The 24776-nt window shown below is 41.7% G+C and overlaps 2 protein-coding genes across 2 annotated transcripts in view; one reads left to right on the top strand and one right to left on the bottom strand.

The window, feature by feature from the left end:
• ankrd27 (ankyrin repeat domain 27 (VPS9 domain)) overlaps positions 1-7765 on the top strand; it is a 94127-nt gene extending 86362 nt beyond the window's left edge. The window contains exons 26-29 of the mRNA XM_067997990.1: positions 1294-1408; positions 1809-1896; positions 6455-6527; positions 6840-7765. Of these exons, the coding sequence (XP_067854091.1) occupies positions 1294-1408; positions 1809-1896; positions 6455-6527; positions 6840-7181 (618 nt within the window). The 3' untranslated portion in view covers positions 7182-7765. The remainder of the gene's footprint in view (positions 1-1293; positions 1409-1808; positions 1897-6454; positions 6528-6839) is intronic.
• A 4043-nt stretch (positions 7766-11808) lies between these two features.
• On the bottom strand, positions 11809-22431 carry pdcd5 (programmed cell death 5). Its single transcript, XM_067997991.1, has 6 exons — positions 22323-22431; positions 20402-20445; positions 19822-19883; positions 15243-15334; positions 14434-14505; positions 11809-12678 (listed from the first exon to the last, which is right to left on the bottom strand). The coding sequence occupies exons 1-6, from the start codon at positions 22386-22388 to the stop codon at positions 12631-12633; spliced, it is 384 nt and encodes a 127-aa protein (XP_067854092.1). The 5' UTR covers positions 22389-22431; the 3' UTR covers positions 11809-12630.
• Positions 22432-24776: the final 2345 nt, after the last annotated feature.

Below are 24776 nucleotides of genomic sequence, written 5' to 3'. Positions count from 1 at the left end.
GACAAACCAAATATTTATCTTCCCATATTGCCACTAGGAATGACAGTAGGATTTTCTGTATCCCTTATAACATGGGTTGGTAATTGTTTGGGAGGGAGGAGACAGAGTAGGGGTAAAAGGAATGTTCTCTGATTGGTGGAATGTGACAATTGGTGTTCCCTGAGAATCTGCACTGGGGCCTCAGCTTTTCACCACATATATTAATTGACTTGGATGAAGGAATAGAGAGTTGTATATTCAAGATTGCAAATAACAGTTAGGAGAAAGTTGTGTAGATAAGAGCACGAAGTAACCGAGGAACGTAGACAGACTAAGTGAGTGGGAAAGACAAATAAAAATATTATCCTAATGGTAAGAGACTAGGAGCTGTGCACGAGCAAAGGGATTCAGGTGTCCATTTACACAAAGTAGTAAAACTTAGTACATGGGTAAAAAAAAAGTAATGAAAAGGGCTAACGGAATGTTGGCCTTTATCTCAAGGGGGTTGGAATACAAAAGTGAAGAAGTGATGCTTCAGTTGTACAGAGTCTTGGTTAGACCCCTTCTGGAGTACTGCATTCCGTTTTGGGCACTGAACCTCAGACAAGATATATATTGGCCTTGGAGGTGGTACAGTGCAAATTTGCCAGTGATAATGGGGCTTAAAGGGTTAAATTATGAAGACAGGTTGCTTAAAGTTGGTTTGCATTCCCTTGAGTTTAGAAGGTTGAGAGGTGATCTAATTGAGGCCTTTAAAATGATAAAGGTATTCGATATGGTAGATACAGAGAAACTATTACCTCTGGTGGGGGAATCCAGAACAAGGGAGCACAATCTTAAAATTAGAGTTAGGCCATTGAGGAGTTAAATCAGGAAGCACTTTTTCCACATAAAGGGTAGTGGAAATCTAGAAAACTCTTTCCCCCCCCCCCCTGCTAAAGGCTGTGGATGCTAGGTCAATTGAAATTCAAGACTGAGATAGATTATTATTAGGTAAGGGTATCAAGGGATATGAGTTGAAGTACAAATCAGCCATGATCTAATTGAATGGCAGAGCAGGTTTGAGGGGCTGAATGATCTACTCCTTGTTCCTATGTTGTTCTGTTTCTACTTGGCCCATATTAATATTATAGTGCTGTAATGCTATTCCTCATGCCTGTGTGAATATAAAGAGTGTTGTTACAGGAGCGACATTTGTTATATTAAAATGATGGCTAAATCCAGATTAAATGGCGACGCAGACAAATACTCAAGATTAATACACATAAGCAGAAGAAATTGCATGTTATTTTGTTTTCTGTTTTACTTGTTCAGAATGTAGAGATTCTGAAGATCCTGGAAACAGTATCTAATCAAGTAACTGAAGTGGATGGTGTACTCAGACTAAATGCTGTTTGGAAGCCAATGCCCGCAGATGTCAAAAAGAAATGTAAGAAGTTCATCAAAGTTGAACCATGCAAGTAAATTGTTCTGGATTGGAACTTAATTTGTAGGGTTTTCTTAATTCCATTGCTGGTTTAGCTGATCTTACTGGAGTTGTAGTACGGATATTATATTTGACAGCAGTTCCCCTGGGTCAGGAAAGGGAAAAATTGACCAAGGTTCCCACAGCTGGAAGTTCTTGTGTGTGGACATCAGGTGAGGATAGAATTGGGCTTGGCTGTGATACCTATTAAGGTTGAATAGCCAGAAGGTGACTGCCACTTGTAGGATTGTACTTCAGTAAAGGAGTCAATGCCTTCAGAAAAGGGGAGAAAATCGGAAAGGAAAGTTATATTTGCTTGTTTGCCTGGACGTAGTTCACTAAAACCATTTATTTTGCTTTTTAGCTGATACATTTGTTAAAAAGCTAGAAGCGATTGATGAACCCAACAGTAAAAGGATCCAGCTTGTGCAGTCTATTAATAAATTTAACAAGTAAGTAAAACTCTAATGTGGAATGAATTTAGTTTCACGATGGGTGCAAATCAATGCGAGGTTTGTTTGAGTTGGGCTACTTTTGACCTGTATAACAACCTTTTGTAGAATTACATAGAATTTTACAGAACAGAAACAGGCCATTCGGCCCAACAGGTCTATACCGGGTGTGTTTATGTTCCACACGAGCCTCCTCCCACCCTACTTCATCTCCCCCTATCACTATATCCTTCTATTCCTTTCTCACTTGTACTTATCTAGGCCCCCCTTAAATGCATTTATGCTATTTGCCTCAACCACTCCATGTCATAGAGGGTTTCACATTCTCAGCACTCCGTCGAGTAAAGAAGTTTCTCCTGAATTCCTTATTGGATTTATTAGCTTTCGGAACCCAATTAGAGCCAAAAAGCACCAAATCTCAAAACAGTTTTTGGGTCGTTGACTCAGGCTATCGGGCTGGAACAAACTGATCAAAACTCTTTGCTTATAACCTTGGGATAGTTACTATACTATGTATAGTTAACCATAGACTAACTATCTATATTTTGTCTAAAACACCACATCTCTCTCATCAAATCCACTTTTGATATTCTCTTTTCATTTATGTAGAATAATCTCAAGACTAGATTTCATTATATTTGTCAACTTCTCTTTATTTCCAACTGATCGATGGCTCACATTTCCTCTTGGTCTTGTGTTCCACTAACTGACAGCCTGTATGCCACCTTCCCCCCCCCCCCCCCCCAAACCATATCCTCCTCTTCTACCCGATTTACCAATGTGACCAATACCTAAAATCAACCATCTTTTTAGAGTAGCCACAATCAGATCACAATACTTATTGTGCCACAATCTGCCATGATTGGGAAAGAAAAGCAGCGACTCAAGTGGGCGTTTTACTTTTTAAATAAAATAGTCCCTGTATACATTTGAAATCTTCTTAATGTTTCAAGCAGCTTTTCACAGACCCAATTTCTAACTCATCACATTTCTTGTTGTCTCAACACCACACACTGAGCCTAGCTGACAAAATATATTCTTTCCTTCTGTCTCTCAAATGCTTGGTCTCTCTCTCTCTCTCTCTCTCTTTCTCTCCCCCCCCCCCCCCCCCCCCCGGTCACTGCGGCACTGCATCCAACCTGCCTTTAGTCATTCTGTTAGTGCTGGTGTCGGTAGTTCAGTGCCATGCATCCGTACAGACTTAATCAGGTATGGGGGAAAGGGATGCTAAGTGAACTACTGCAAAAGAAGACAGGCATGGCTCCAACATTAATTTTCAAAGAGCAGGGCTCCAGTCCAGAGCAAGAATGTTCCTACTCTTGACCACAACACCCTGGCTGCGACAGTATGCCATGGTCAAGGTTATTTTGACTCAGTGGTATCACACTCACCGCAGAGTCAGATGGTTGTAGGTTCGAGCCCCTTCTGGATTTTTCTTGAGTGGTAAAGCTTAAATTGAAGCACATCTTTCAAATGTCCCAGATTGTCCATGGTGGGGCAATTCCAACAGTGAGGGGGTGAAGGGGAAGCTGCTCCTCCTTGAACAGGAATGCAGTCCAAACCAACAGTCCCTGATTTTTGTAAGTTATTCCTAATTGACTCGTGAACCAGACAGTACATCGAATGGCCCATTTTTAAGCTATTGTTCACTTATAATTGTAAAACCTAAAAAATAAGTTTTTTTAAAAAAGTTAAAATAAACTCATCATTATTCACATTTGAATGAAAAGGATATAAGCACAATCATTGAAAGATCACACCCGCAGTTGGAAGCTGGTGAGCTATGCATGTGCTTGAGTACGTATGTGTGAGGAGCACTGCCTTCTGCAACTTCACAGCAGTGTGACTAAGCAGTGAAATCTGCTTCTCACACAGTTGGGATAAATTTTCAGTTCTTCAACAGAGTATCGAGGTGAAGTACAATGTCGCAACTGAAACTTCTACCTCAGTGGAGATGGGGAGAAGCTGGACATTCAATCTCATTTTGTTACAAGTCCACATTCTGTCAGCTGAGGCTGGGTTAGTCATGGTAAAATTTCTATTGTATGTGCCCTTGGGGCTTAGATCATGTAACAGTAGTGTGACAAAAATGAAGCATTTTTGTCTGATGTATCCAGCTATTGATTTCTTTCTTTCTGCCACCACACATATGGGGCTTAAAAAAACAGGTTCACTCACAGAAAATGGTCCAGATTGTTTTGATGCACAATAACCCAAGAATATAGATATTATGCAGGCGATTATGAGGCCTCCACTAAGTAGAAATGGGGCGGTAATGCTCTGAAAATCGTGGTGCAGCAAATACCACCTCGTTCTTGCTGCCGTTCCAATTGCCACCATTTTTGACCCATCCTGGAAATGAGTGGAGAGAGCGCCTGCTGTTTCAGCAGGGGGGGATTTTTTAAGATGCTAATCGGGGTTTACCCTGTTTGTAGGACCCTAATGCAATTTGGCACTGATAGGCGGATCGTGGGCCGTGTACACTCTGGCAAATTGGTACCAGGTGTCCAGTGGCCTAATCAGTTGTCCTTAAAGGGACTGCTGCAGGCTGCTCAGAAAATATAGCCAGAAATCTTGCAACTCACTGCTGGCCCATCTGCGCCTCCCCCAATCCATTACTTCCGGCTTGGATCTGTGGAGGAACTAACAGATTTCCCGTCTACTACTGGTTCAGTGCTCACAGCTCACCGATCAAATAGAAATGAGGCCTAGCCATCTAAATGGCTAGGGCCTTCTTGGCAAGGACAATGGACATTGCCTGCCCAATGTCAGGACAAAGTGAAAATCGCCCCCAATGTCTGGTTTTGTGTCCAAGGGAGGGGCCAAATCGTTCAATTCAAATACAAACATCTGGTGGGACTTGTTTGTATGTATGTTTGATTAGCAACTCTATTTGAGTTGGAGACCTATATTTAAATTGCCTTTTGTCGCAGTTAAAATTTCATAGAATCATAGAATGGTTACAGCACAGGAGGAGGCCATTCGGGCCCATCAAGCCCATGCCAGCTCTTTGTAAGAGCAATCCAGTTAGTCCCGTTCCCCCGCTCTTTCCCCGTAACCTGCAAATTTTTTCCCTTCAAGCACTTATCCAAGTCCTTTTTGAAAGCCACGATTGAATCTGCCTCCACCTCCCTTTCAGACAGCGCATTCCAGATCTTGTTCCGTAAAAATGTTTTTCCTCGTGTTGCCTTTCGTTCTTTTGCCAATCACCTTAAATCTGTGTCCTCTGGTTCTTGACCCTTCTGCCAATGGGACAGTTTCTCTTTATTTACTTTCATGATTTTGAACACTTCTATCAAATCTCCCCTCAACCTTCTCTGCTCTAAGGAGAACAACCCCAGCTTCTCCAGTCTATCCACAGAACTGAAGTCCCTCATCCCTGGAACCATTCTAGTAAATCTTTTCTCTAAGGCCTTCACATCCTTCCTAAAATGTGGTGCTCAGAATTGGACAGAATACTCCAGTTGTGACCGAGCCGTGTTTTATAAAGGTTCAACATAACCTCCTTGCTTTTGTACTCTATGCCTCTATTTATAAAGCCCAGGATCCTGTATGCTTTTTAACCGCTTTCTCAACCTGTTCTGCCACCTTCAAAGATTTGTGCACATATACCCCCAGGTCTCTTTGTTCCTGCACCCCCTTTAGAATTGTACCATTTAGTTTATATTGCCTCGCCTCATTCTTCCTGCCAAAATGTATCACTTCACACTTCTCCATTAAATTTCATTTGCCACGTGTCTGTCCATTCCTCCAGCCTGTCTATATCCTCTTGAAGTCTATAACTTTCCTCCTTGCTGTTTACTACACTTCCAACTTTTGTCATCTGCAAATTTTGAAATTGTGCCCTGTATACCCAAGTTCAAGTCATTAATATACATTTAAAAAAAAGCAGTCCGCCCGGGCGTTCCTGACCAGAAGCGAGAGCCACTCTGGACTCGCCTCATCAGGTAAGTCGAAAAAAATGTTAAGACAATATCTGAAAAGGAGATTTGAAAAGTATTTTTCAATCTATCTTGTTCTAATTAAGTAGTCTTGTTGCAAATATCCACTCAGCTTCAGTGCTGTCAGCTGCTCCCTTCAGTGGTCTGGTTGCCTGCTTCTTATGGAAGTTGACTCCACTGCACACAATATAACCAGTAACCTGAAATATAGTGAAGAGGGTTTTCAGTTTAATCTCTGGGCTTACTACAGATTAGTTAGATATTTGGCAGATAAATGCAGATTCCACACACTAAGGAGCAAGGACTCGCTTACGGAAGTGGTTTGAGACAATGATCCTGGGAAAATTATCTAGATTAAAAATCCAAAAATGTAATATGGTGGGGGGGTGCGAAGAAGAGTGGAGAAGATAAAATTAATTGTGAAAAAGTAGTGTTCACTGACTGACTTAAGCAACCAGATCCTGCAGTGGGAAGACAATAGGATTAGTATTTCAGGAAGAATGAGATCAAATGGTTTGGAGGGCCTTTTTTTTAAGAAAAATATTTTTATGCCTCATTCTGAATATGACTTTGTTTCTTTAAGACAATTCAAAGTTATTTTGCTTATATCTTTGTAGATCCAATAATTTAAGAAAGACTGTGACAAGAGATAAAAGTATCCCTAAATTTGATGAACACTTAATCCATCAGGTAAGAAACCTAGCTAGATTAACCTCATTAGATATTTATAAGAAAATCATGAAACCATTCTGCATCCACAAAGCCATTTGATGCAAATGATTGAACTTCCACATTGTGTAAATTTATCATCTAATGTTTCACACTATGAATTCATATAATCAACATTAAGTGTTAACTTGGGTTTGGCTTTTTTTTTAAAGAAACTAAATGGTTTAAGAATACATCTGCTAAAACAAATTATTTTTATAATCCATTAAACTGATAATCAAACTAATTTATATACATTTGCATTGATGTATTTTTTTTTATCTGGTCTAATAGTTGGCAATCAAGACTTTTGACAAAAGAAAATTGAAACGAACTGAAACAGAGGACCGCAGTGGACCATCAATTTTTTATTCTGAAGTTGACCTTGAAACTGAGAAAGAAATGCTAATTGCAGCAAACAGTAGCAAGACTGACTGTCCGGGCAAGAGACACACTGATTTTACAAACTGTTTACCCGATAAATTGAATGATGTAAATGGCAACACAGAATTTGTGGGGAACACTGGAGAACTTTGTAATCATTCACAAGACTTACATGATTTTGAAACAGCTAGTGATGCAAAAATAGGCAACCACAAAAATATAAATTTGCTTGGAACCAAAAAATGTGAGTAAACAAGGTGCTTCAAAGAACCTGTGTAGAAAATAACCAGCCTCCAAGAAGGTACCCAACTTGTACCAGTGGTACACAAGAACGGACTGCACCTCTGTACCTAATTCAGTAGTCTAACTGATCTGCTAAAACTGAAACCTTGGATAAAAATCATCACTAAAGTGTCAAGTAAAAAGAACACTTCCACTGTGAAGTCACAAAGGGGAAAGCACTTAAGACCATATGGGTAAATGTATTGAAGTAGCAATATTTTATTTTGCACTTATATAGGGAAATGGAGCTTTGTCCATGAGCTGCTATGTAGTATTCCATAAAACATGCATTCTGTATTTTGTGTATATGTATGTACATAAAAACAAATCACTCCTGGTTATTGGCAATGTGATTTTAACATTAAGACCACCTGAACCTATCAAAAATGTATTTTTTAAACTCTTGCCAACCTTCCTATAAAGCACAAACTAAACTTGTGTTTCTGTTGGTGTCTGTATTTTTCAAGAGGACTTTCTATAACAATGTGTGCCTTATATTTAATTTATAAATGTGCTTAAGGAATGTTACTGTTCATATAAACAAATGACTAAATATTCATAAATAAACTTTTCTTGGAAAAAAATTTTGGAATTCCTATTTCCTCTCCTCTTTCTACCCCCAGCCCCCTCTTCTGGTGAGGCTTTAAGGATAAATAAAGTGAATGTCGCAAGTCTTGCCTACGCGTGGGAACTCTTGTACCATGATTCAGGCCTCTTGGATGCAATATTTGCTGGCATTGTTTCAGCCATATAACTGCCCTGAGACTAAATTTAAATGACTTGTAAAATGCTATAATCCTTTATCACACCATTCTTATGATGCACAAAATATATGTAAAGTCTAACTGTAAACCCTGTATTCCTTCCCTATGAGTTAGGTTGTTGGGTACTTTTGATGAGTTCTTCTGAGCTGATGGTTTGTCTGGGTATGTTTGTACATATCTCCAATGTGCAAGACTCCACCATGCAAAATGTAATGAGTATAGAGATGATCCTACACGTTTTATTCCCAGATTTCATATTTTTACTGTTTTATAGAACTGGCTAGGCTTTTACGGAATGGATATAACCAAACTGGGTTCAGATGGGGATGTTCTAGCCATATTGATGGAGAAAAGGAGTCATAGATTCTATCTATTTTGTTTTAAAGGGAAAAAGATAAAGCTTATATGATGTCTTTTGTCATAGAATTTCCATAAGCCCTGATAATATTTGGTAACTACTTGCATCTTAAATATTTTTAGATGCACTTGTAATTAGATTTCTACTATTTATATTTTCACAAGCTTTCAATTACCAGCAAACAACAATAAAAACAGCTTGCTAAGATTGGCTCTAAGCAGTCATGAATGCTTAATCAGCTTCATGATGTTGCCAAGGATTCTGATCATGTAGATATTTGCAAATCATTTCCAAGATATGAAGAAATATAACAAGAGCCCTAAATAAGAGTAAGCTCAAATGACCAAGAGTCAAAACGAATGGACCCATGGGGAATATTCAAAAGTCTGCATGACCTTTTACCAGGCACACTGGTTAATATTTATGCATAGTCCATCCGGATTCACTTGGCTACAATTCTTTCCTGCTATTTCCAGGAATCAGTCTAATGTGAACAGCAGTTGCTAAACAGAAATTGATCGTTACCTTTTTTGGATAACCACTTGTTTGGGGATAAGTGTAACATGAGAGAGCTTTAAAAAGCATCAACAAAAATTGCAAACTACTCTTCACTAAAGACCCACCTCTTCAGGCACAGCACCCAATCAGAACATTCCCAAACAGGAAACTATACCCTTTTGGATCAAGGAAGATGCACATCAGGACAGTTAGTAAAGCTCCAGAAAGAAAAAGACCACCATTTCCGTCTCCTCCATCACTGCATTCCTTTGACTAGAGGAAACTTCAACAGGTGATCACATCCAACAATTACATGAAGAATGGACCAAATATCACTGAATGCCTGGATGAGAAACCATGGAGGATAGCCTCCATTTTGTGGAGTCTCCTCAAAGTCAGGGGACTCCTATTCTCTGGATAGTCAGATAGGGAACTTTTTGAACAGTGAAGTTTATAAACTTAGTGGAAGTATAGTAAAGGTTCTGCAAGGCTATGAAACTTAAGAGTCTTATTCCTGTTGTACCATATGGTGACCATTACTAGCTTGATTTGATAACTCAAGATAGGCCTTTGGTACTACTAGGGTTGATTTCCAACTCATCTCCTGGGCATAAAACTGGTATTGTGAATCAGCCACAATGAAAATGAAAATTGGGTGGTTGCTATAAATAGGCAGCCAATAGGCAATGCCAGTTTTACACCAGCATAGCAGCTTGAAAATCTACCCCCGTGTGTTCTAAATTGGTTTGAAAATCCTCAGTGCCCCAAAGTCATTCTTGTACTACTTTAGCATACCTCTATTTGGACTTGAATGAGGAAGAATATTACAAAAGTGCATTTCTATAGCATTCCTTGCAAAAAAAATCTTTACTAGGAGGCAAAGGAGGTGGATATTGAGCAAAAAGCATAAGAAATTTTGAAGTAGGAGGGGGGGAAGAGGAGGGGCATTTTTAGGAAGCTTTTAAAACCAGTGTACAAGACCAAAGTGCTTTTAGAAGAGTTTCAGAGGGATGGATTAATATGAATGAATGGAGTGGACAGGGGAAAGCAGTAAGATAGGAGTGGGGTTGCAAACTGGAGCTTACCTAACTTTTTTTTATTCGTTCACGGGATGTGGGCGTCGCTGGCAAGGCCGGCATTTATTGCCCATCCCTAATTGCCCTCGAGAAGGTGGTGGTGAGCCGCCTTCTTGAACCGCTGCAGTCCGTGGAAAATGATGATCTTGGTTAATTCACTGGGTACAAGAAACCAGTGGAGATGGCTGAAGATGAAGTGGTGGGGGAGCTTGAATAAAGGACTCAGTTTGAGTTCTAGATTAGCTTAAGTTTGTGATGGGTGGATGCAGATACTTAAATCATTGAGGTGATGAAGCACGAAGGGCAAATTAGGGATGTAAAGGAGTAATATTCTAGAGATACAAAAGGTGGTCTTGGTAACTGATAGGCTTTGGGGTTAAAAGCTCAGTTCTGTACCATTACACTCAGTATAAGCACCCCATCCACCACCCTAAACATTCACTCCCTTCACCATCGGCGCACTGTGGACCATCCACAGGATGCACCACAGCACCTCCCAAACCCATGACCTCTACCACCTAGAAGGACAAGAGCAGTAGGCACATGGGAACACCATCACCTGCATATTCCCCTCCAAGTCACACAACATCCCGACTTGGAAATATATCGCCGTTCCTTCATTGTCACTGGGTCAAATTCCTGGAACTCCCTAACAGCACTGTGGGAGAACCCTCACCACACGGACTGCAGCAGTTCAAGGCAGCAGCTCACCACCACCATCTCAAGGGCAATTAGGGATGGGCAATAAATGCTGGCCTCACCAGCAATGCCCACATCCCATGAACAAATTTAAAAAAAGCAAGCTGCCTACAGGCTAACCAGAGTAGGTAGCAGAAGTATATCAATGCTGGTAAGAGCCAAACAGATTGGCTTTAGTTCTAATGTTCAGCTGTAGGCATTTCTAACAAATCCAGGGCTTGATGCTGGGCAGTCAGGTAGGAAGGACAGCAACAACTTTGAGTCAATGTTGGTGGTGTGGTAGAGTATCATTGATATGTGTGGCAACTGACTATGCTTGCAGATGATTGCTCTTTAAAAGAAGTTCAACCTCCCTCCAAAGCTACTCCTGTCTCTGACTTGACATGGCTTGGGAGCTTTTTTATTGTATGACCTTCAGTGCTGTTGCTCTAGGGTGCCACTATTGTCTCGTTCAGGAAAAGATCAGACCAATGTTGTATATACATCTAACTGCAATGGGTACAGATTTCTTAAAAGAACAATGTTCCTAAAGTATTTTCCTCTGTGGTAATGACAACAATATCCTATTTGTATGAGGTTGAACTTTTTTTTCGAAGAATGAGGAAGAATTTATCTACAGTGGGGAATTAAATATTTTTAGATGATATGCCTAGCATCCCACTACGTTGCCTTTACTTGAACATTCATCAGATCCAGCCAATTAGATTGCAATGGTCACTTCTAATCTTGCACTTTCCTATTCACCCACTTCAGCAAAGGTAACTATGCAGAAGATATTCAACACCCATTCTGCTTTATTGGCCAAACGGCAAATAATTTCTTCCTAGATGAAAACAAGAAAATCTTCTGAAGCACCCCACATTTCACTTCTTATAGAGGCCACAGCAGATGTTGCATGAGGATGACTGCTCTCTGCAATTCATTCAAAATTTGAGATCCATCATAAAATACTGTATTATAAAAGTCTTGGGCAGTAAGGTCAGCAAAAGCCATACACTACTGGAGAGGGCATCTCATATGGCATGCCAGACCGTTAGAAATGCAGGAACAGTGAAATAGATTTTCTATGTTTTCTCCTTGTAACTTTTAAAATATCTAGTTTCCTTTTTATAAGTTTGAATTTTGCATTATACATAAATTCTTAATAGGCATATGAATATTTCATCCAATACGTATCAGTAACTTCAGACTACACATCGACATAACTGCAATAAGTGTATCTTTATTACTGGCAATGAGGTTTGGACTAAATTTGGGGATTTTGATTTTTAAAAAAACCAATAGTATTTCTTTAATAATTTTGAAATTTCAATTTAGTCACATAACTCAAATCAAAAGGGCTGATTCCACACTCCCAGCAAGGAGCATGTTGTGGGCACACAGAGCCAATGGACTGAAAATCAGAGGTTGTCTGCCTGCAATTTCCATGACACGCTCCTCGTGAGTGCTGCTCTCCAATGGGAGTAGGGAATTTGCCCGAAAGAGTAATATTAAACAAAATATATTACTCAGGTGTGCAAAACTAGTTGTAAACCGCTTTGTTTGCACAATACCCCCAATTTATATGTCAGCTGTTTGTTTCTGATATTCCACAATACAGCAGTTTAATTCAAACTTGATTGAAATGAAACTGCAGAGATTTAATACATACAGACATTAATGAGAATAACCCGTACACATTTGTAGATGGTCTTGGTGGCTGTTCTCAGCAGTGAGTGGGGTTAACCAGAGAGATTCATTGAGGACTATCTTAACATCAACAAAGTCTTTTCAAGAAGTCAGTCTCAGTACATTTCCACACAACCACCAGGAGGTTCTACTCATGCATTAAAAGCAGCATTCAGAACCACCAAGTTGTCAAGTGATTTGCAATTTCCACCCACAGATACAAAACTATACAGAGAATTCTTTCAGTAAACAAGGGGAAAAAATAACAAATACATCCGTCCATCCTCCGTCAGCACAGTTCTTTAGCTTTCATTCCCCTCATTATTCATAAATTATGTTCTTTGTATGTTCAGAATTCAGTAATCATCTTCTTCATCAGAATCCATTACTTTTCTTCTGTTAAACTGAAATTCACAAGGATATGAAAGTGTCAGTTTTGCACAGACTCAATATCCAGTTCAAATTATACAAGTTCAGTGCTGAGCTTTTATTATTACTGAAAATTTGGTGACACGCTTTTTGTAACATTATCAATTAAAGGTGATTTTATTTTACTACACATGACCGAGTCATTCTTGCAAGTTATTAATCCCCAGCTCCGACTTGTAAACTAAAAACAAATTTACACTTCCAAGCTTTGAGATAATCTGGCCTCTAACAGGGAGAGGAACCAAGCAGCAGTTAACCTTGGAGACTTTTAACTATTTTCCCCACAGAGAATACCCACACAGGGGCCTTAATGGGACAGACCAGGTTAATAACTACACATCACAGCCGTACTCTAGACCCTACACTACATTTCAGCAACACCAAGGAAGATCAATATATATGTATTCTCTGAATACTGCAGATGTTTTAAGATCTAATTTAAGAAAAGTGCTTTCACATTTGTGCAAACAAACAATCAATAAGGGCAGGTACTTCTAAACTTTTCCTTTATTTTTGATTTCCCTGACTAATCAGTAGTCTAACTCCGTTGAGCCCAGGAGACTTCCACATCATGAAAAAAGGAAGCAGATGTACCTCTGTGGAGTAGACCTATTACCAAGCATTGATTAGCATGTGGATGACTTGTTTCCAGACTGATTGGAAGCAATTTTTTTCTTAAATGTGCCCAATCAACTAAATTCATATCAATATTAAGCTGTGGGCACATTCCTTTGCTAACATCAGAGCGTGTTCATTTTACATCCTTACCCAAGACATGAGAATCCCTACGTGGTCAGTTTTTAGTAAAATATTAAAATGCCTACGTGGCAAAGAAGCAGAATGCAAAATGGTTAGAAAGGGTTAATTAGTTAGTAACTGAGATTGATACAAGTGGCCTGGCCCTCCTGCTGGGCCATATGTTTGCGTAGTCAGCAGGGTTGCATGGTCTTAGCAATGTAGAGGCTTTGATGTGAGTCAAGGACTGGTCTGAATGTCTCCATGTTTATGGCAGATCAATATAGGTAATGAGCTTAGCCAAAGTTGAAAGACATTCCAGGTTGGGAGATAAGGAACAGAAGGAACAGGGAAGAACATTCTAAGTTGGAAAGTGAGGAAGTTATCCCCTTTGATGTCTAACAGCAGCATGATCAGCACATGGACGATTTATGATTGGTCGGAAATAATGTAACCTCGCATGGCAACCTGTGCCCGGCTTATGATTGGTGTTGACCCTCGTTAAGTATGTTCCAACCCTATTGATTTGTATAAAAACGTGTGGACTTCTGTATGTTGTTGTTCTTGCTCTGCCAGCATAGAGGGACTCTATCAGGAGTCCAAATCAATGCTGCAGACTAAGAACCCTGCTATTAAAGATGTGTTGAACTTTAAAATGTATTCGACTTCAGTTATTACTGAACCAGACTGAGGGGAAAGAATCCGGATCGTCAGACATACCTGTCTCTTTTGGGCTGTAACCATTGATTTTTATTTCTATACTGTAAAACGCAAACACTTTTCACAATTTCACCAAACTGACTAGTTAAGCATCTATTTTACTTTGTTTGCAGTAGATGGACATGTAATCCCACTGTGCGACCCATCAGAACTACATTTTTTTGCTAAAAACAGCTAGTGAGTTAGCAAGAATAGGTTGTAAGCAACTAAACAATTTAGAGCATAAATAATGCATGCCGAACCAAATCATGCCAACTACAAATGTCTGCAATTACCTTGACAATAGTTTGCTTTCCTGTTTGTTGGCTGACTTTCTCAAGGATTTCAATCAATCCTGATTCAGAGATCTAAAAACATAAACACAGTTATGGGACTGATGAAGCTTAATACATTTGCAATGGGGCTGGTTTCATTTTTTCTTTTCCATGATTGGGATATCTGTATTGTTTTAAAAAAATAATAGCAATACATTCCAGAAAGCAACCATAATTGGCCTCATCTGCCTACTGAAGTAAACATGTATAATTGAATAACATTTAAAGAAAGTATTAATTACTTCTCCATTTCCCTTCTTCAACAGCCTTCCCGGCATCACATACCTTCTACAACTGGCAAGCCAGACTAGAGACCTGCACTCAGAATACAAGCAATTTTGCTCAATGGCAAGTCACTAGGTAATGCACAAATGCAGGCTGTAACAACCAGCTATCTGATTTTCCCTCCTGGTCATGGCATGGTTAGGCCTAATCTTTGGGGAACTATAGGCATGAAACCACATCCTACCACTCTGTGATGCAGCATGGTGGAACCCCAAGGTGCTGTGCCTCTGTATTATCTTTACAAAATGACTCTTGTGAAAGCACATGCCATGTTGACTAAACATTAAAATTAAAACTATTTTCATAAATATTACATAGTGGTGGGTTAATGACTACTGTTCTCTCAAAAATGTAAACATTTTCTAAATACATGAAAAATAATAATTTTGCTTCTTTGTACCACAAAATATTATGAAGATTCAGTTTTAAATGGTAACAAAGAGCCTGCGTTAGTTTATGTTATATCTAAGTTGACAGTGTCTTACTTTTCCACCAAGCTGTCCAAATCTTGCCATCTGTATTAGATAATTCTCCACCGATTTTGCTTTCTCAGGCTTCACCAGAGCCAAATTACTCACTGGGAATGAAAAAATATAAAATTCTATGAAGCACACAGGAAACTTCTTAAAGGAATACTTCAGGAAAGGCTAACTAAAATCATATTTGCAAACCTCCTAAGCATTTTGTAAGATCAAAAGTTAAACTTAACTGCACTCAACACTTTATTTTTTTTAATTTTCCAGTAACTATCCTGCTTAGTGAATGAATGCAGCCATTGTGTGGTATCTATATTCATTGCAGGAGAAGTAGAAAACATACTGCCAGCTGGAAATTTTATCCACACTCAGTACTAAGGTTGCAAAATGTCCAACTCAGCATCGAGCACTCCACGTCACTTGAACTTAAGTGTTAAAAGGTCTCTACAGGCAAGTTTATTTTAAATTTTTGACCATGGGAACTGCCAGTCAATTTGGGAAGTCTCACTAAAATTGTTTACAAGACTAGTCCCTGGACTATGCCTTTAAAGTTAAAACGACACCATAACATTTACAAGGTTGGGACACTGGCCTTTTCGATTGTGACAGCACATGGACACCACCAGGTGGCAACAGCGAGCAAACAGCACTTCAACTTTCATTAGCTTGAATCAAATACCGATTCAATAGTGTTTGTTCATTGGCATTTCATTCGCAGGTGTGATATTTTGTTCGCTGAGCTTAAATTAATTGGTGGCAGTGTAAAGAAAAATGTAATAGGTTAATGCTGCCCAGCGTATGTATTCAAACTTAAAGGATTGTATTATTGAGATTAATTACTGTACAGTTATTGGCACTGTAAAAAGCAGACTGTCAGTTTGGGTCAGGAGCAGAGCTGGATTGGAAGATTTGTGGCACTGAGGTCAGAGAGTGGGAGGCTGGAGCCCAAAGAAAGATTGAGCAGCAGTTGGGATTGAACAGGAGGGTACGCTGGGAGGGAGGGTTTGAGTGGGGGGCTGTGCTGTAAGCATTTGATTGGAAGACATTGGTGAGAGAGCACTAGCCAGGTGACCAAAGGTGGAGCAGAGATGGGCTGAATTTGCATCCCTTTGCAGCTTACACTGGACTGCTGTGTTGAAGAGGGATGGAGTTGAGAGGAGGAGGATAGCCAGGCATCTTGTTTGTCTGGAAGTACCCAATTGGAGGCATGGGTCATGTGCCACTCACAAACCAATCAGATCAGCAGAATTAGGCACAAGTTCATTGCATGGCTTTCACAGACCAGATTGCTAAAAGGCTTCAAAACCTCCTGTTTTATTTATTTTCCTGTACAGGTCACCCCGGGCCATTTTCTTGTAAAGGTCTCTCTGGGCCATGCATTGACTGAAGTTAGGAGAGTGACATCGTCCTCCGTAACATCACCCATCTCCGCCTCTGACTCAGCTCATTTGCTGCTGAAACCTTCATCTGTGCCTTTGTTACCTCTCGACTTGACTATTCAAATGCTCTCCTGACTGGCCTCCCATCTTCCACCCTCCATAAACTACAGCTCATCCAAAACTCTGCTGCCCGCATCCTAACTCGCACCAAGTCCTGTGAACCCATCACCCCTGTGCTCGCTGACCGACATTGGCTCCCGGTCTAGGAACACCTTGATTTTAAAATTCTCATCCATGTGTTCAAATCCCTCCATGGTTCAACCCTCCCTATCTCTTTAACCTCCTCCAGACCTACGAGATCTCTGCGCTCCTCCAATTCTTGCTTCTTGTGCATCCCCGATTTTAATCACCCCACCATTGGCGGCAGTGCTTTCAGCTGCCTAGGCCCTAAACTCTGGAATTCCCTCCCTGAACCTCTCTGCCTCTCTCTCCTCCTTTAAGACACTCCTTAAAACCCATCTCTTTGTCCAAGCTTTTGGTCACCTGTCCTAATATCTCCTTATGTGGCTCGGTGTCAAATTTTGATTGATAACCACTCCTGTGAAGCACCTTGGGACGTTTTACTACGTTAGAGGCGCTATATAAATTCAAGTTGTTATTGTTGATGTGCTTCAGGGACTCTACTGATGCCAATCTGAAGCAGCCACTACCAGTTGCATGAGAGTGACCCAAGGACAATGAGCAATCTTGGGGGGGGTAATCACCCTCTGTCTGCTGCCCTGGTTAGGGCAAATGACTGAATTACAGTAACACTGTAATAAATCAAATTAACTTACTGAACCATCATTTAAACATCCTGTCATGGCAGCCACTAAATATATCCATTGATATTTAGATTTACGAATCACTATGGGATAAGAATTCTTAACTTGGGAGGCATTGGGGTGCGGAAGCCAATGCAGCTCAGCGAGCAGAGAGGTGCAGGATATGATACGCACAGCAGGGTTTTAGATGAGCTGACGTTTACAGAGGGTGGAGAATGGGAGACTGGCCAGGAGAGCTTTTGAAGAGTCGAATCTGGAAGTTACAACGGCATGAATGAGCATTTTAGCAGCAGATGGGCTGAGGTAGGGACGAAGGCAGGTGATGTTACAGAGGTGGGTGTAGGTGGTATTTGTGAAGGAGAGGATATGGGGCCAGAAGCTCAGCTTGGGGTTAAATAGGTCCCCGAGGTTGCAAACAGTCTGGTTCAGCCTGAGACAATGGCCGGAGGAGGGAGGGATGCAACTGGTGGCAATGGGACAGATATTGTGCCTAAAACAATGGATTCAGTCTTCCCAACTTTTAACTTGAGGAAATTGCAGCTCATCCATAACTGGACCGGGCAAGCGGTCTGACAACAAAGAGGCGGGGAGAGTTCTATAGAGGTGATTGAGAGGTAAAACTGGGTGTCCTCAGCATACTTGTGGAACCTGACCCCATGTCTTCAGATGATGTCGCCAGAGGGTAGCATGTAAATAAACAAGAGGAGGAAGCAAAGGTTAGATCCTTAGGGAACTCCCGAGGTAAAGGTACAGGGGCAGGACGAGAGGCTTTTGCTGGAAATGCTTTGGCTACAATCAGATAGTAAAAGTGGAAATAAGCAAGGAAAATCCCACTAAGCTAGACAATGGAAGAGAGGCTTTGGAGGATACTGGTGTGGTCAACTGTGTCAGAGTCAAAGGTCCAGGAGGATGAGAATGATTAATGCACCATGTCATAGAGGATGTCATTTGTGACTCTGATTAGTTCTGTGACAGAGGTGGAAACCTGATTGGAGAGATTCAAACATGGAGCTGCAGGAAAGCTGGGCGCAGATTTGGGAGACAACAACATGTTCAAGAATTTTGTAGAGGAAAGGGAGGTTGGAAATGGGGCAGTAGTTTGCAAAGTCAGAGGGGTCGAGGGTGGTTTCTTTGAGGAAGGGAGTGACGATGGCACTTTTGAAAGGGAAGGGGGCACTACCCAAGGAGAAGGAACCATTTACAATGTCAGCTAGCATAGGGGTTAGAGAGGGAAGTAGGGTGGTCAGCGGTTTTGTAGGAGCGGGAGGTGGGTGTTATGGACAAGATGATCTTGGAGAGAAACTAGAGAAAAGGTCTGGTTCTGGGTTAGGACAAGGGGAAACCCTGAGGAGGTTTTGACTTGATGACCAAGGGAAATGGGGGGATGGGCGGTGGGGGGAGCAGCTGAATGGATGGTCACAATCTTAGTGACAAGTCCATGAGCTCCTCATACTTGATGTTCAAGGTGAAGGTGTAGTGGGTTTTAAGGAGATGGTTAGTAGTGCAGAAATGAAGCCTGGGGTTATGTTTGCACTCTAGCATAATCCTGGAGTAGTGGGCAATTGAGGCAGAGGAAAATGAGGGCCCATAGCACTTGTGTGGTCCAGCCAGATCAGGCAGTGTATGGCTAAATCATTTCTGCTCCAGGTACGCTCATGTCTGCACCCCATGAACTTGAGGGAGCAAAGATGAGGGCCATACCAAAGTGAACGACCGGGATGGGAGAGAGTAGCAGCAGTTTGCTGGGCACAGGGGCATCAAAGGTGGAGTGTGAGGGAATGATTGATCTGATCGATGGCTGCAGAAGTATTATGACAAATGCAGGGCCAAAGGCTAGACAGTTGGTAGTTTGAAGTGCAGTTGGGGGAGAGTTTTTTTTTCCCCAGAGGTAGATACAGAAGGAAGTGGGGCTGGTAGGAGGTAGGGAGATGTGAGTGGTAAGGAATACAAGGAAATGGTCGGAGGTGGCCTTGTTTGTGAACGAGACCATGGGAGTAGAGAGATCCTGTGAGATGACAAGGTTGCGGGGGTGGCCGTGAATACAGTAAGAGAATTTATAGAGAGGAGGTAGTTTAGGGAAGACAGGAGTTTTGTGAAATCAGAGAAGAGAAGGCAAGGGGAGCTGAGATGGAGATTGAAGTTACTGAGGATGAGTCGTCGGTGAGAAACATAGGTTGGGGCTCTTTCCTATAATGTTTATGTTACTCCCGCTCCTAGCTGACTTTGGCCAATATAACATTTTGGTCATGACATTTTAACCAGTGCCTCGTACCCACTCTGTTTCACCAATGCCTTATGCATCAGTTTAAAGATCTAATAGTCTATTAGGTGGCTTTCTACCATATTTTCAATTTGAATTGTAACATAGAGTTTTTAGTTACTTACATCTGGCACGAGCTGATTGATCTAAAACCTGAGCAAGAATACTGTTCCTCATTTCTGACTCCCTGCAATCACAATTTGTTCACAATATGGAGGCATAAGAATAAACAGCATTACGATCAAAATCAAGAAAATAAAAACACAGCATTACTCAAAAAGGATTGCTGCAGCATTTCTGTACCAGAATCAAAATGTGGACTTAAAAAATTAAAGTCAGAATATTCTGAATTAATATAGGAGACCTTCTACTGTAAATTCTAATAAAGAAACAAATGTAAACATAGGAAAGCCAAGTGGTGCAAACGCATCATGGAACAGTATAAAGCACTTTCACACTTGGGATTGCCGAACTGTCAATCTATCGGGCCAAGCACTTTTCCACAGGGAGGAAAGGAGGTAAAAACAGAGGGCAAGTCATCCCGAGCCACTCTTACATATATCCACCTCCCCACAGTTGCCTTTACAGACAGGCACTTGGAAAAAGGTCATCCATTTACCCGACTGTCAAGAGTGGCACAAAACAAAGAGAACTATAAATAAAATGTGATAAAAATTTTTATTTTAGAACGACTGGCATTCTTACCGCTGTTTCGCCTCTTGCTGGTTTTGCTGATCATCTGGTGCATCCTGAATTTAGATGAGATATGTGTACTTAGCAGGTTATGAAATCTTATTACGCAAATGCTAGTTGATTTAAAAATCGCACTTGACAATTATGCAAATCATATGTCAACAAGTCTAAGACATGATTACTGAAGAACCTTCCAATATTTTTGGTACACCAGTGCATTATGACATGAAATAAAAATCTGTGATACAAACTGACTGTTTTCACCTATCAAGTGAATTGTAAATTGCAACAATCAGTAGTTGATAGTGAGACATACTTAAGTGACAAAAGTATTTGAAAGGCCTGCACAACTGCAAATGATCACTGGCAAAAAAGGTAAATAGATTAACTCAATCTGTGGAAAATTACTATAAATGAAGTAGTGTAAAAGATAAATGACCGTAACTCAAAAGTTATCTTCTACTATAATCCCTTTTGGAAAGCTAACTTTAACTTATGCTCAAACTTTACATTCAAAACACTTGCGTATTTACTCCTTCATAAAACATTAATGTTACTGCAGCTCCTAGCTAACTGGCCAATATAACACTTTGGTCCTTACACTTTAACTAGTGCCTCATAGCATATTTAAACTTGTTCCTTATTCATCAGTTTTAAGATCTTACTTTGCATGTCAGAAGATGCCAGTCCAGGCTTTTCTTCCCTGGTTTTTACTCTAATACCCCCAATCCAACCCATAAACCATTCTTTGTCTACGACAATTGGCAACAATGCTGTACTTCAACTAATGGCTAACGGGTGCTGTAGGAATAAGATTCCACAAATTAAATTGTTCCCTTTTTGGGCCGGAGCGGTTGATTGGCATTGCAGGAACATAAATTTCATCATTAAAAAGGTACTTGCGCTGTTAAGTAGCGGCCTTTACATTCTATTGCGAGTCTAATTGCCAATTAATGCAGAAATGCAGCAACTGTATGAAACTCACGGGGAGGTTGAGGGCGAGCCGCCGTTTTTGCGAAGCTAACAGTGGAGTGGCGCAAATCGTCCATCAACTCGGGGCGATTCGCAATTCATGGTAGCTCTTCCTCACCACAAATTGCTGGAAGATTTACATATTTACAGCCAGCGCCATTAAACTCGCCTTTATTTTGCAGCAAAATCTGGGCCATAAACACTGCTGAATCTACCAACAATGTTTTGGTTCAACAGCCTCTCACTTCTTAAAGGGGAATTTATCTGACTGCGGCATTGCAAACATTCCAGCAATCTTACCATAAAATATATTTCTGAGCTCAGTGTGGTGGTGGCAGGCACATGACAGCTTGAATATTTCCTGGCTTTTGCGTGAGGTCGAAATCAGCCAGTTTCTACTGCTGATAGTAACAGTCAGCCTGTGAGTACAGACTGACAGGTGAGGACACGACTGATGGTTTGTATTCACAGGCTGAGCGTTACTGACAGGTGAGGACACGACTGTGAGCCCCCCACGGTCGAATAACATGCTCGCACGTCAAGACCGGCCACGGGTGAGGTACTGGAGGGTATTTGGTGTCGCTGGATTAATAGCCCATCAAGGAGTTAAAACCAAGAGAAATTTGATGAAAGGGTGAATTAAATTTAACTGATAAATATGCAACTACCCAAGAGCCTGGGATGTGATGGGAGTTACAGGCCGAACAGTATAAATCAGGGAGCTCCGGTTCCCTTCCCTCGCTATTCCCCCACCTCGCACCGAAGCAAAACGATACAAACCACGCTGCCACGGCCAGGTTACGAGTCCCCGAGGAGCTCGGTTTCCAGGGCTGGAGCGGCTACACAAGAGAATGAGGCCGCGCCGCTCGGCCCCGTAGTTGCTCCACCCCATCCGTCCATTCAGGCCGGCACTGCCCCGCTCCCTCCATCGACCTCTTCGCTCGTCCACATGCGGCCTTACCCCGCGCTGAGCCCGCATTTCAGCTAGTCTCTGGCGCCGAATCGTCTCCAACTCTTGATCCTCCATCGCGAAAGGCCTCCGTCCGGTTAGAAAATGCAGCAACAAACCCGCAGCGCCCCTAGCGGTCACCGCTTGAACCGCGCACTCCGCCGGCAGCGCCCCTAGCGGTCACCGCTTGAACCGCGCACTCCGCCGGCAGCGCCCCTAGCGGTCACCGCTTGAACCGCGCACTCCGCCTGCAGCGCCCCTAGCGGTCACCGCTTGAACCGCGCACTCCGCCGGCAGCGCCCCTAACGGATATCGGCCGAACCGCACACTGCGCCGGCAGCGCCCCTAGTGGGCACCGGCCGAACCGCACACTCCGCCGGCAGCGCCCCTAACGGGCACCGGCCGAACCGCACACTCCGCCGGCAGCGCCCCTAGCGGATACCGGCCGAACCGCACACTCCGCCGGCAGCGCCCCTAGCGGATACCGGCCGAACCGCACACTCCGCCGGCAGCGCCCCTAGCGGATACCGGCCGAACCGCACACTCCGCCGGCAGCGCCCCTAGCGGATACCGGCCGAACCGCACACTCCGCCGCAGCGCCCCTAGCGGATACCGGCCGAACCGCACACTCCGCCGCAGCGCCCCTAGCGGGTACCGGGCGAACAAAAGGAAAAAACGGTAACGATCAGCTTTTTATTTTACACAACTTATTGAGGCTTATTACCGCACGAATGTGCTTGAACAAAATCTAATTGCGTTTTTCAATGAGGGTACCGGGAAGAATACGGTATGAAGAAAATACACAGTAACTGGAATTTTTAATAAATTAAGTAGGAATTGATATCACCATTTAGAGTTCGGTCATATTTAAGAGAGATCTCCGTGAAAATAAAATGAAACGTGAAAGAAAGCGTTCTTTACAAGACTAAAATCAACTGTTGATAAACTATGTTCAGTTTTTACTTTTGACATAAAGTGGAGAGTCCCAGGTATATTGAGGTGAGCAGTCAGTGGTTTTGCTTCATGTTGTAAGGCTTGAATGTCCTATTTTTTTTTCTTTTTCTTGTTTTGAAGGACATGGGTGTTTTGAATTGTGTAATGTTATAAGATTTTTACCTAGTTGGCTGGAAGGGATTTTGGTTTAATTTGGATTATAACATTGTTGTGAAGTTAGATTCAGTTCACAAATGATTAATTCCCAGAGAGAAACAAGATAGCTAGGATTTTGTTTTGGACAAATTAGTTGTCTCAGAATTGTGTATAATCACATACCAAACTTAGGAGTTGTCCAACACATCCTAGAGATGTTCGTACCTTTAATGTTAGAATGGTTTTCATTCAAAGATATCCATAAGAACATAAGAAATAGGAGCAGGAGTTGGCCAGACGGCCTCTCGAGCCTGCTTCGCCATTCAATAAGATCATGGCTGATCTTCTACCTCAACTCCACTTTCCCACCCATCCCCATATCCCTTGATTCCCTTAGTGTCCAAAAATCTATCGATCTCAGTTTTGAATATATTCAACGACTGAGCATCCCAGCCCTCTGGGGTAGAGAATTTCAAAGGTTCACAACCCTGTGAAGAAATTTTTCCTCATCTCGGTCCTAAATGACCGACCCCTTATCCTTAGACCATGACCCCTAGTTCTAGACTCTGCAGCCAGGGGAAACAGCCTCTCATCATCTACCCTTTCAAGCCCTCTAAGAATTTTAAACATTTCAATGAGATCACCTCTCATTCTTCTAAACTCCAGAGAATATAGGCCCATTCCACTCATAGGACAACCCTCTCATCCCAGGAATTAATCTAGTGAACCATCGTTGCACCCTCTCTAAGGCAAGTATATTCTTCCTTCGGTAAGGAGACCAAAACTGTACGCACTACTCCAGGTGTGGTCTTACCAGAGCCCTATATAATTGCAGCAAGACTCCTTACTCTTATACTCCAACCCCCTTGCAATAAAGGCTAACATACCATTTGCCTTCCTAATTGCTTGCTGTACCTGCATGTTAACTTTCAGTGATTCGTGTACAAGGACACCCAAATCCCTCTGACTACCAGCATTTCTTAATCTCTCACCTTTTAAAAAAAATTCTGCTTTTCTATTCTTTCTACCAAAGTGGATAATTTCACATTTCCCTACATTATACTCCATCTGCCACCTTCCAGCTGGGGTCCTAGCTAAATAAACAATGTGGTTGCCATAGCTCCCATGCTGTCATTTTTTCTTTCTGAAAAAGGATGTGAGCAGTTTTAGAGTATGGATCAGTAAGAGGCACAGAGAAATCTTGCTTTTTAAACAGCCAGAGGGAGATTGACAGTCTCCTCGTTGAGATATGAACAGGTATATTCTGTGAGAGAAAAGTTAGTGCCAGTTAGTTCAGAGATTGCTAGCTTGTAAAATTACTCAATCCATAACAGAGGGGGAGAGTTATGTAATTTATTATGTTAATGTTACATGGAG

Source organism: Heptranchias perlo, chromosome 16 (genome assembly GCF_035084215.1).
Source record: "Heptranchias perlo isolate sHepPer1 chromosome 16, sHepPer1.hap1, whole genome shotgun sequence".
NCBI classification, from domain to species: Eukaryota; Metazoa; Chordata; class Chondrichthyes; order Hexanchiformes; family Hexanchidae; genus Heptranchias; species Heptranchias perlo.
The sequence above is the reverse complement of the archived record's forward strand: the minus strand, read 5'-3'. Positions and strand labels throughout refer to the sequence as shown.